The sequence below is a fragment of the Ananas comosus genome, linkage group 7 (genome assembly GCF_001540865.1).
Source record: "Ananas comosus cultivar F153 linkage group 7, ASM154086v1, whole genome shotgun sequence".
In the NCBI taxonomy this organism is placed as follows: Eukaryota; Viridiplantae; Streptophyta; class Magnoliopsida; order Poales; family Bromeliaceae; genus Ananas; species Ananas comosus.
Genome location: NC_033627.1, coordinates 9285608 through 9299337, shown reverse-complemented (window position 1 = coordinate 9299337; position 13730 = coordinate 9285608). Strand labels below are relative to the sequence as shown.

At 35.3% G+C, this 13730-nt stretch overlaps 1 protein-coding gene across 1 annotated transcript; it reads left to right on the top strand.

Moving 5' to 3' along the window:
• LOC109713028 (PAX-interacting protein 1-like) lies at nucleotides 621-13241 on the top strand. The gene is made up of 2 exons (XM_020236943.1): nucleotides 621-1323; nucleotides 12357-13241. Exons 1-2 carry the CDS (start codon nucleotides 803-805, stop codon nucleotides 12955-12957), a joined length of 1122 nt encoding a protein of 373 aa, XP_020092532.1. The 5' UTR covers nucleotides 621-802; the 3' UTR covers nucleotides 12958-13241.

Below are 13730 nucleotides of genomic sequence, written 5' to 3'. Positions count from 1 at the left end.
GGAACTATTGTTCTCACCTTACCGGAGTAAGGTAGAAACAATAGTTCCCACTCGGCCAAGCTAGTTCCCACCCACTTGGGTAGAGAGAGAGAGAGATTTTTATTTTAAATTTAAATTTAAATTCTTAAAATTTATAATTTTAAAATTTAAATTTATAATTTAAAATTATAAATTTTAAAGTTTAAATTTTAAATTTGATATTTTTAAATTTTAAATTATAAATTTGATATGTTTAGTTTTTAAATTTTAAATTTGCTATTTTATATCTTTAAAATTTAAATTTGGTCTTAAATTTAAAATTTGATATTTGAAATTATAATTTCAAAATTTAAAATTTAAAAGTTAAAATTTTTAATTTTTAATTTAAAATTATAAGTTTAAAATTTAAAAATTTAAATTTAATTATAGAGATAATATCATTATTTTCTATTTATAACTAACAACTATTCTTCTTATTTTCAATAACCATCCAAATATAATTTTTCTAGTTTTATATTATACTTATATTTTCATCCAAATAATAAAATACTTTTGTTCTTATTAAAAATTTATATTCTATCTATTTTCGGTATAACTAGGTACTATTTATTTCTGAACCAAACGGAGCCATTGAAAGTGAAAAAAGCCCAAAATTTTGTCCGTGCGGGTGCGTTACCAAATCGACGCAGGGACCTTTCTCCCCTAATTTTCGCCTGCGTGCGCCCTGAAACTCGCCGCACTGCGCAACCCACCCCACCCCCCAAAAGTGAAAAAGAAAAAAACAAAAACAAAAACAAAAGAGAAAGAAAGTTCTCCAGCGAAAATGGACGACGGAGCGAACAACGCCGCCGCGTTGGCGGCGCAGCAGCAGCTGCTTCTCCAGCAGCACCACCAACAGATTTTCCTCTTCCAGCAGCAGCAGCAGCAGCAGCAGAACCACCAAACGCACCACCAATTCCCGCAACCGCAGCAGCAGCTTCCCCAAACACAGCTTCCGAAACCACAGCAGCTCCTGCACCACCACCACCACCAACAACAACAGCAGGCCATCTCCCGCTTTCCCTCCAACATCGACGCCCACCTCCGCTCCCCGGGGTTCCGATCCCTCCACTTCCAACCCCAACCCCAACCCCAACCCCAACCCCAAACGCAGTCCCAGACGCAGACGCAAACGCAAACGCAAACGCAGTCGCAAACGCAAACGCAAACGCAAACGCAGTCCCAATCGCAGACGCAGGTGCGGCGGAACCCGGTGGAGGTGGAGATGGCGCAGCAGGACGCCATGAAGGTGTGCAACCCCGACATCAAGACCCCCTTCGCCTCGATCGAGGACGCCGTGCACAGGTACCGCTCCTTGATCCCTTGGATCTGAGTTGTTTGGGATTAGAACCTAGGTTTAGGGTTTCTGTTCGTTCTTTGTTGGTGCTTGGTTAGGGTTTTTGATGTCGGATTGGGTCATTGGAGTAAGGTAGTTTTGGGTCTGGGATGGGGTGGGGATTGTGGAGAATCGCCAATTTCTGACCAGAGTAGTTCGGAATTAGTGGAATCTTTTCCTGGAATTGAGTAAGGGAAGGGTAAAATTCGGAAATTGTGATATTTTTGTGCGTTTTGCCGGTTGTCTCGTCGCATTGTGCTATCAAACTAGAACCTTGTCTCCCTTTTCTGAATGTACTAGAAAGTGAACAACTTTAGAAAATGGTAGAAATGGGCTGCTTCGAGGTGACCCGAACCCTCCAAGATACAGTGTGTTTAATGGCTGTAGAAAGACATCTTCCTTGATGGTGAAGAATTTAAGCACAAACTGTTGGGTGAAAAATCTCAAATTTGATTTAATTTCACTTAATTTTGGCTAAATCTTAGAACAAAAAATATTAAATTAAAACAAAACTAAATTAAAGGAGAGTAGAGTTTTGGAAAATAGCTTGGTGAGTTGTGTGATGCAATGTCCTAAGTAACTTTTAGCCTCTCCATGTGCGAGTCTTCAGCAAAACTTCTCTAGCGATACAAGACCTTGAACATTCAAACGAGCGCTTGATTGAACGTTATTTGACTTTCAAGATCTCAACTCACAGGATTAATAGAATAGAAGAAGAAAAGTGGGAATAAGATTTTTTTTACTTTCTATTTGTTGGGGTTCGTTTTTGTGTCTATCTTTTATTTCCTTTTTATAATAGTTGATGGTCCAAAAGACTTTTGTGGGACGTTCCGTTTTTAGAATGCATGATCCCACTTTGCATGAGAAATGGGGTATCTTTACCCCTCTTGTGGATAGGAGAAAGAAAAGGGGAAATATGGGTCACTTTTCTTATATTAAATAACATTATATTTAAGTTAAGTTTAAATTAAATCTTTTGATTAACTATCATTTTTAAATTAAATCTTTTAAATGTACTACCCAATTTACAATATTCCCTCACGTAATTTAAATTGAATTTGAAAAACTTCTTAAATAACAATAATATATAAACAATGGAAAACGCTAATAAAAGACATCAAACTAAATTGAGAACTTTATACTGTGCATTCTACTATAGGTACCTTTCGGTTTGAATCTTAGCTTAGTGTTGATCATATGCATCCATGGGCACTTGATAGACCAGGCCTTGAATCAGGCCGGTGAATCGAATTTCTAGGAATCACACATAGTACAACCGGTTTTGTTCATGTGTGTTTTAGGAATCATCCCAAATTACATAGTCATGACCTCACAACTCCACATACTTAGTAGGTCCTAATAATGATGTAGGCAAGGTAACGGTAACACCCTATTTCTTGAATCTTGGAACCATTTAGAGTTTAACTCTTCCTCATCATCCTTATCTTTAATAACATGGGCACCACTGCCATAGTGGTAGAGAAATAAAAGGGCCCTCACATTAATTATACATTCAGTTTGTTTCTACCCATCGAATTTTTTAGGTTGGGTTTCCACTGCTGATGACTTCTGTCTTGGGCTTAATACCAACACCCTTGACGACTCTAGGACTACTGGGGTTTCAGCGAGATTGGCATTGGCTTTGGCTTGGTCTAAACAAGGATTTAAGTGTCGGCCATGCCGCACCGTGCCAGTGCGGCACGTACCGTGCCACCAAGAAAGGGGCACGATATAGGGGGGTATCGGACCCCCCTCCGTGCCGCGGCACGCGGGGCCGTGCCGCACGAGACAGAGCGGCACAGCGATACGTGCTGCTGCACAGTGGCATGCTAGCACTATGCAAAAAAAAAAAAGAAGCTTTTTTTTTGCTTTTTGTTTTTTTCTCTTTTTGTTTTATTTTTTGGGGTACCCGAAGCATTCTGGGTACCCTACAACCTCCAAAAAATATTGCAAATCGAAGATCTATTTATTAGGCAAGTCAAAAAAAATTATAATTTAATTTTTTTGTTTACCAATATAGGGCAAATTTTTAATTTACATATTCAATCCCTCTGCTTTCACCATAGACATCTATTTTTTATTCACAAATTATTTTATCAAAATTTGTCGCACCGCGAAACTTTTGCCAAATTAAGGAAACAAAATCGTACTCAATAAACAAATTTTAAGGCACATCAAACATAAAATTTTATTTTTGCATTAGAAGATTGAAAATACTGATAAAATTAAAAGTTAAATTAAATTAATTGATACTAAATTTATTTAATTTATTTGTCATATAATATATCGCTTAATTTTTTTGATAGATCTACTAATTTTTTGGAAAAATTAATTAAAAAATTATTTTTTTTATTTTATAAAAGAAAGACTATAATATGGTCAAAAGAAAAAAGACAAAAAAGATATCTTTGCATTTTAAAAATTCTAACCTGTAAAAATTTTTATTCTGCATCAAATATAGTTGTACTTTACATACAAAAAAGCTTTCAAGTATATTAATTGATGAGTATAGTAAGCTATACATAGCAAATATTCATAATTATTTGATTAAATCTTTCAAAATAATATTATAAGAGTTTATTGAAACAAAAAAAACTGAAATAAGTTTGTGTCAAAGTGTACCGGTAGGAGGTCATGCGTATCTATCGGCACGCAAGCGTACCATGTGTCGGCACGGAAGCGTGCTGGTGCCGTACCGTGCTAGGCAGACAGCGGCACGCCCCCGTGCCACGACACTTTAAACCTTGGGCCTAATGTAGCTCTTGATTTTGAAACCCCTTGATGACTCTAGCAGTTACAACGAGATTGGCATTTGCTTGGTCTAAAGTAGCTCCTGATTCTTGGAGTCCGTTGTGGAAGAATCTTCTGAGGAATTGGCATGAGCCTTCCTTTTACGTGGGCCCTTGCTTGCTAGCTTGCTCTTCCCTAGCTTGATATTTCGATAGCTAGGTACCTACAATTACCTTGAAAATACTGAAAGTAAATTAATGAAAATTAGGATATTCATTTTTTACATGAGTATTTTGTAGTAGAGATCTGTTTATCGATTGCTTCAACGAAAGGGTCTTTCTCTTTCTTGTAAGGTGTACTTTTATATAGTCTGGTTACTATACCATTATGAGCAATAGAAAATTCTATTCATTATATCCATCATCGAAAATGACTTATGAGAACAAAGACCCCTATACATATTAGACATTAGTAGCCCTACTCTCTCCCCTCAATGTGTATATATATATTATTTTTTTCTTTCTCAGTTATAGATAACAACAGATTGTGAATAGGACAAGATCTAGAAATAATACGTACTAATATCAGTTGATATGGTTAAATTAAGTAATCTAGAAAACAATATTCTATCTGCCTAATGTTCCGATCAAGAGTTACTGCAATAACGTAGTGATCCCGAAAAGTAAAATTGATGAAAAACTAACTATTTATTCATAAGATTAGGAGAAATTATCAAATAAATTTTATCAGATTCCAGATAAAGCTACTCTAGATTGTTGGGTGAAAATTCTGGGATTTGATTTAATTTCACTTAATTTTGACTAAATCATAGATCAAAAAATATTAAATTAAAACACAACTAAATTTAAGGAAAATAGAGTTTGGAAAATAGCTTGTGTAAGAGTAGCTTTAGGCCCTCTGTGCTGCTCTGGCGATACAACACCTCGGATTATCCCGATCTCTTTGATTGCACGGATTCGAAGGAGTGCTTGATTGAACGTGATCCGACTTTCAAGGCAAACAACACAGTAGAATACAAAATATTAACTACCTAACAAATAGAAACTGCCGAAACCCACTACTAACTCCCTGAAAGAAATGCATGCAACAACACATTAAATAGGTATGTACTATGCTAGCTTCACACATCATTTCTTCCCGTTGATTTAGTCCTTGTCCTCAAGGGCATATTCTAGAAATTGTTTCGTCATGAATTCCAAATCTTCAAATGTGGATTCAACTGGTAAGCGTCCTTGCAAGTGGATCAAAAATCTACCTTCTTTTCCTCTGTATCCAACTGTCCAACACTGCTTTAGGTCTTGGAATCAAATTTTCATCTTCATCTCCAGCGAGGGGAAGTTGTGATTGGATTGTAGCTCCAATTTTTTCTTTCAGTAAAGACACATGAAAAATTGAATGAAATGCGAGAACTATCAGGTAATTCCTGTTTGTATGATACAACACCAATTCTTTAAGCACCTTAAAAGGTCCGAAGTACTGTGGCAAGAGTTTGAGATTCTTCCTCATAGATAGAGACATTTGTCTATAGGGTTGGAGCTTAAGATAAAGCCAATCACCTTCAACAAACTCTCTTTCTCTATGGTATGAAACATATACTTTCTTCATTCTTGCTTGTGCATCTTTAAGATTCTTTTGCAAATCTTTACTAATCTGATCTCGATCCACTAGTACCTGCTCCACAGTTGCCACTTTCGCACTTCTGGGAACGTAGGAGAGTCAGTAGATGGGGCACTTCCACACTGCTTCAAAAGGAGTTTTTTAAATTGCCGATTGCCAACTAGTATTATAACAAAATTCAGCCCATTTTAACCATTTAGTCCACTCCTTCGGATGAGAACTTGTAAAGCACTGCAAATATATTTCCATTGTTTGATTTACAACTTCACTTTGTTAATCTGTTTGGGGATGATAACTGGAACTAAGATTAAGATGATAACTGGAACTAAGATTAAACTTTGTGCTGTTCAAACGAAATAGTTCTGTCCAAAATGAACTAGTAAATACAGGATCTCACAAGCACTGCAAATACATTTTCATTGTTAGATTCACAACTTCACTTTGTTAATCTGTTTGGGGATGATAAGTGGAACTAAAATTAAACTTTGTGCTGTTCAAACGAAATACTGTCCAAAATGGGCTAAAAAATACAGGATCTCACATATGATACTTCTAACCATACCATGTAGCTTAAATATATTATCAAAGAAAACTTGCGCCACCCAACTGCTATATATGGATGAGAAATTGGAACAAAATTTGTATATTTAAAAAAATGATCCACAACAACCATTATAGTTGATTTCCCTCTAGAAATTGGCAATGCATCTACAAATCCATTGAGATATCATCCCATACCTGATCTGGAATAGGCAAAGGTGGTAGGAGCCCAGCTGGTCCAAGATTCTCCACCTTGCGGCATTGACATGTGTCACATTCTCTAATAAACTTTTTAAGTCGTTGTCTCATTCCTTTCCAATAGAGATTAGCACATATTCTTTTCATTGTTTTTATAAATCCCCCATGAGAATTATGATTTATGAACTTGTTTAGTAATGTCATTAACCAATGGTAAATCCTCTGTTAGATAGATCTTTTCTTTAAATAACAGAATACCATTTGAGTGCCTCCAAGGACCTATAGCTTCTGCATCTTGTACTAGCTGCACTAAGATTTTCAAAATCAGATTAGAATGTTTTCCTCTTTACTCGCTTCAGCCTACTTAGGTATAGGATGAGAAATTGCCATCAGCTCGCCCTTGCTTTCTCCTCCATTTTCTTCCTCTCTCTCTTCTAGATAATGCATCAGCAACGATATTATCTTTCTTTTTTATATTCCATAACAAAATTAAATCCCATCAATTTATAAAGCCACCTTTGTTGAGCATTTGTGTATATCCGCTGGGGCCATAAATATCTAAGGCTCTTTCGATCAGTTCACATAGTAAACTGCTGTCCCAATAGATAATGGCGCCATTTCTGGATAGCCATACCAATGCCAATTTTTCCTTTCCATATGTTGACAGCATAAGATGTTGACCTTGCAATGCATGACTAAAGAAAGCAATTGGCCTTTCTTGCATCAATACTGCTCCAACACCAGCCCCACATGCATCACATTCAATGATAAACTTTTAGAGTAGTTGGGAATAGCCAAAATGGTGCCATAGTCAATGCTTTGTTTAATTTTTCAAGAGCCACCTCTGCTGTAGGATTCTATTTAAAATTATTCTTCTATGGCATATGATTTAGTGGAACTGCAATGTTTCCATAATAATTAAAGATACGTACAAATTATTTGAAGACACTCCAGATGACATCATTAGGGATATAAAGAATCTGTTCGAAAAAACTTACTCTGACGAAAATCTATTTAATAATCTTCAAAGCTTAGAATGCATGAGTGAAGAACAATCTACATCTACCTCAAATATATCTTTTCACTATGGTTTTTTAGCAGAGGATTTTCGTAAGAAATATCTATTCTTATATCCAGGTTTATAGTTTTAGTTCCTAATTGTTTTCGTACTAGTCCTTTGACTCCAATAGTTATTAATCCTAAATGCATTAAGTTCCAGTTTTGTATTTCCAAAATCTCCTGTGCTTCTTCATCAATTAGACTAAAATTTAAACTGTCACCCTCTAAACAAGATATGACTTTCTCATAATAATGTTGATAGTAACTTGATTTTCCTGAGGTGGTAGGCAAGTACTTTTTTTTGGAGCAGATAGGAGCTCTTTTTTTTTTTTTCGCAAAAAACCTAAAACTAGAAGTTACAGAATGGCGCAGGAAGGAGGATAAAACTGGATAAGAAAAGATGAGATAAGAATGATAGACACAACAGGATGAGAGGTTCGTGGCTTAGTGGGGAGCAGCGTGTAAAATTTCGGAACCTTAAACCCTAAACCCTAAGCCCTAAGAATATTATTTAGGACCTTTCACAGAGCTGAGAATCAAGCAAGACGGTTGTTGGTGCACATGACCCTCCAGGCTTACAATTTCGGGGATGAGATGGTCAAGGTGCCGTGGCACGGGGGCGTGCCACTGTCTGCCTGGCATGGTAAGGCACCAGCACATTTCCGTATCGACACATGGTACGCTTGCGTCCCGATGGATACGCACGACCTCCTACTGGTACACTTTGGTACGGACTTATTTCAGTTTTTTTGGTTCCAATAAGCGCTTATAATGTAATTTTGAAAGATTTAATCATATAATTATGAATATTTGCTATATATAGCTTACTATACTCATCAATTAACATATTTTTAAGCTTTTTTTATGTAAAGTATAATTATACCTGATGCAGAATAGAAATTTTTACAGATTAGAATTTTTAAAGTGTAAAGACATCTTTTTGTCTTTTTTTCTTTTGACCATATTATAGTCTTTCTTTTATAACGTACAAAAAAATAATTTTAAAAATTATTTGAAAAAATTATTTTAAAAAGTATTAGAAAAAAATTACTTTTTTTAATTTTTTCAAAAATTTAGTAGATCTATCAAAAAAATTAAGCAATAAATTATATGACAAATAAATTAAATAAATTTAAGTATCAATTGATTTAATTTAGCTTTTAATTTTATTAGTATTTTCAATCTTCTAGCGCAAAAATAAAAATTTTATGTTTGATGTGGCTCAAAATTTGTTTATTGAGTTCAATTTTGTTTCCTTAATTCGCCAAAAATTTCGTGGTGCGATTTTGATAAAATAATTTGTGAAATAAAAATAGATATTTGTGGTGGAATGGAGGGCTCGGACAAATCTTTTGTCCGTGTATTGATAAACAAAAAAAATTTAACTTATAATTTTTTTGACTTATCTAATAAGTAAATTTTCGATTTGCAATGTCTTTAGGGGGGCGTGGTGTACCTAGAATGCTCTATATGCCCCAAAGAACAAAACAAAAAGAAGAAAAACAAAAAGCAAAAAAAAAAAAATGGTACTGTGCTGTGGCACGCTGTGCCGTGTCACTCTGTCTTGTGCGACACAGGCTGTGTGCCGCGGCACGGAGGGGGGGTTCGGGACCCCCCCCCGCGTACTGTGTCACCTTTTTGGTGGCACGGTATGTGCTGCCCCGTGCTGTACGGCACAGGGCGGCAGTTTAAACCTTGATTGTTATCCTCTTGTATTTTGTCTAGAATATCTATCGTGTTTTTTTTCTTTTAAAGTAAATCAGAAAATATTCTAGCTTCACAGTTTTCTTCCAAATTCGATAGTCATTAAATGGTGTGTATAAGAAATTGAGGCAAAATGGAAAAATATCAAATTTGGTGAAGTGAATCGCTTTCGGTAAAATGGTCAGATAAGTCAATTGTCTACTACTTTGTATTAGTTTCATTAGAAGTGGCTATGCAGGTTCTTTTGATAACTAACTGCCGCTGAAACCTTTCTACTTTTTCACTTGCAGAACTGTGCACGATCACTTTTGCCCTAGCCTTTTCTTGGAATAGTGAGTAGCCTTTTTGTATTTTTTTTATGCCATCAACTTTATAGGTTGCCATCGTGGGAAATATCAGAATCAAAATGAAGACAAATCACTAAGTAAATTGTGGCCTCAGTGGCTACTGTGGATTGTAGCTAAATTCTTGACATGGTTTATGAAGCTTAATATAGTGACGCAATCATGAGTCCGCATTGCTTTTAGTGCAAACGCTGTGAGTTATAGATTATGACTTTAAGAAGCCATTGATCTTCCTGTGCTCAATCTATTAGTAACATTATTCTTTGTTAGATATTTATGTAATATACTGTTGTATAAGTGTTGCTTATATGCAGACAAGTGGTTTTGGTGATGACCCTAGTTCCTGTTAGCACTTTGCATCAATTATTATTGGCTGCAAAGGAAGTCAGTGGGGTTCAAAGCACGAATGCTCATAGATGGCTGTAGGTGCAAGCATGCATGTTAGATCTGATGTTCTTAATTATGTAGTTTCGACTAGGCTTTATCTTTATTGGGGTGCAAATATTAAATTTCAACTGCTCTACTAAAACTAAATTTCTGCTGTTTCACACTCTTTTCATGAGAGGATTTCTATTTATTTGTATGAGGTTAGAATAAGAAGAAAGGGTAGTTGCAAGTTAATATGGCTGCAATAGTAGCTATAATTAGCAACCGTAGCAGTCATAATAGGGTCATGGTCTTATTGGAGTTATTTGATTTTTGAGATCAGACGTCCTAAGGAACCCTAGTCAATCGGTTTATTCAGTCATATAATAGGAAATTTATATAGAAAGATTACTCCGAGGTCCAGTTGGAAGTCTTTTCTTCAAACTTTGACACTATAGTTTCAGTTTGTTCTAAATATTTGTATAATATAGAAGAGTTAGCCTTGTAAGATTTCTAAGTAATTTGGAAATAAGGCTTATAAAACAAACCTATGCTTCAAGTTATAAGTCATAACGTATATTGGTTAATGTGTAATTGATAAGGAACCTCTTAAATCAGAGAATGGCATGTTGCTGACAGATTTATTTGCTGGCTCTGTTGTGATGTTGCTTTATGTATATAAAAGATTGCTTCTCTATGCGAGCAATGGAACAAACATATTGAATTGATACGTGGCAGTTATGAGATAGGAAACTCTTTATATTTATTTGCCAACAATTTTGGTGATTTGTTGTTAGGGCAAGCATTGTGTTGACAAGTAGAATTGGAGAGTATATTTAAGATTTAGATGGTTACATAGGATATTTGTCTTTGATATGATTGAATATTCTATTGGTTAGGGCATAGTGGGGATATAAGTAAATGCTTGAGAACAATATGTGCTCAACTGTTTTCCTTTTCTTCATTCTAATTGCAATTAAATGGGTATGTATGGCATATATAAATATAAAAATGTAGTAGATTAGATGTCTTTCCTTCCGGGTTTTTTTTTTTACTTTGGGCTAGTTTTCCTAGCGGAAGTTCCATTGTGTTTTCTCATTGAGGTGTATGATTGTAAGGGGGCATTTAGTTTGTGCTGTCTGTAATGAATTATTGGGAATCAATTGTGGATTAATACCGCTCAGTAATCTGATCTATAATTTTTTATTCCAGAGGTAAAGGGATTTCCCCTTCTAATCCTATTAACATGAAGGGGGCCAGTTATCTGCTATTTTCGAGTGTGGATATTTTTAGAAACCCCAAAATACCCTTGGCTTTAATTTGAATCATAAATATAGATATAATTTCAATTTTTAAATTCACATTCACATTTTTAAACTCAATTTCACATTCAAATTTAAATTTTGATTTTGGATTCAAATTTAAGTTCAAATTCAGATTTGTTATTTGAATTTCAAATTCAAATTCAGATTTTGAAATCAATTTTGAATTCAATTTCAAATTCAAATTTAGATTTTGAATTTGAATTTCAAATTCAATTTCATATTTTGATTTTTGAATTTCTAGTGTAAAATCCTATTTTCAATTTGAATTCCAAATTCAAATTCAGATTTGAAATCAAGTTCGAAATAAATTTAGATTTGAAATTAGATTTCAAATTCAAGTTCAGATTTTGAATTCAAATTTTAAATTGTAATTCAGATTATGAAGTCAATTTCAAATTTAAATTAAATCGGTTTTCAAAATCAAATTCAAAACTTAAATGTAAAGTCAGATTATGAGCTCGATTTCAAATTTAAATTTGAAATTTGAAATTTAAATCCGAATTTTAAATTTCAAATTCAGACCCAGATTTTGAATTCAAAATTTTAAATTTCAAATTCAAATTTAGATTTGAATTCAATTTTCAAAATGAAATTAAGATTTGGAATTCATATTTTAATTTCAAATGGTAAATATAAAAATAAATAAAATTTTTAAGTATAAGGGTAATTATGGAAAACTATATATATTGCTGTCTATATTGTTGGAGTTCTACTGTTAATTATTGTTGGAGTTTTACTGTTAAACCAAACACAATAAATTTATAACCCTAGTAATCTTTGAGGAGATAGCTGAGAGAGCGAATCAAATGTAGGAATTATACGATTAATAATTTCATTACTACGGATGAACTTTTTCTTAATTCTTCAATACCTAGGTTTCTTAGGTTACACGATCCAAATGCCCCCTAAAGGGTGTTCAAGGTACAAACATGAGATGAGAGTAACTGTGATGTACATGTGATCAAATCCTAGTCGCTGTTTTAGTTTTCTTTTGTTAGTAGTTTTAGTACTAATGGTTCTTATATGATTATTCAGTTGGCTAGAATCTTATATAAAACTTATCTAATATTTTCCATTTTACTATTACAAAAAAAAAAGATTATTGCCATATCACGTGGTGTCGGATTATGAAGCGGAAGAGGACGACAGGATCCTTGACAGCGATGTGACCGGCCAGGTCAACTCCCGCCTCCAGCAGTGGGACCACAATATTCTTGTCAAGATCGCTGAGTTCACCACCACATTCGAAAAGCAAGTGCTTGCCTTCAACATAATGACTCGCAAGCGAGCCCTCGGTGAATTCCGATCCGAAGAAAGGCTCATGCTAGAGCAAGCCCTACTTCAGGAGGAGAAGCAATCACTATTGGAGCTAAGGGCAGAGATCGAGTCGAGAGAGAAGGCTGGGCGGATGGCCATGGCCCAGGCTGAGCAGGCTCATCGGGTTGAGATGATGGCCCGCGGCCCAATGAGGGGGAGTGCAGCCACTGCCCCGGGGGAGGATGGCTCGCTCCATAATAATATGGGGCAATATCAGGGGGGTAATGAGGAAGAGATTCAAGGGTGGGGAAATGGACAGAGAGATGATGAGGAACCGTCGGAGGATTTCCTGAACGACGAGAATGAGAATGAAAATGGAGAGACGGCGATGCAGGACGATTGGCGCGAAGCGGGGGAGCTGGATTTGAACAATAGTAGGTGATACTCGTACTGCAAAACAACAAATCCTCTTCCCAGCTAGAATTAGTTTCAGCTTCTTTATCATTGCAACTTTTTAAGAAACTGGAAATATGTTACTCACCATCTGATCTTGCAATATGTTGTATCTCTTATATGTTGCTATCATGGATATCATGTATTTAATCATCGTTTCTGCAAACGAAAGATTATAACAAATCTTTATCAGCAAGTTTTAGGTGGAATATAGTGATGCAGAACGGAAGCTTCTGCTGAGCATTGAGAGCTATGAATGCTTTTGGCACAGAATGACTTGGTTAGCTTGAGATGGTTACCCTTTTACTATCATTTATTATTGATTAATTGGTTTTTCCTTTCACATTATGTAATTAAGGATTAAAGTGCCGTAGCATGGGGTCGTGCCAGAAATTTGCCGGCACGGTGCGTGCCGGGTCGTGCAGATGCGTGCCCGTCAAAAAAATATGCCGACGCATAATGGCATGAAATATTTATTTTATTTAGCAACAAAATATGTCAATTATTTATTATGTATTTTTATTAAATTTTTGATTTTTGTTGAGAAAATTATCTACTAATTTTAAGAATAGAGAGAGAATTTTGAGTTGTGCCATCGGTACGGGAATTGTATCGTGCCGATATCTTGCTGGCACGATATGATATGATGGATACGTTCCGTACAGATGAGCACTTTAATCCTTGTATGTAATGCTTTTTTACTCGCATGGAAGAATCTGAGAGGCACTCTAGTGGGGTTATGATACAGTACTCATTATTTTG

Excerpts from the sequence above, each read along its gene's own strand:
- LOC109713028 (XM_020236943.1), top strand. The coding sequence starts at position 803 with ATGGACGACGGAGCGAACAACGCCGCCGCGTTGGCGGCGCAGCAGCAG. Across the intron at positions 1,324-12,356 it reads ATCGAGGACGCCGTGCACAG|ATTATTGCCATATCACGTGG; the intron begins GTACCGCTCCTT and ends CAAAAAAAAAAG.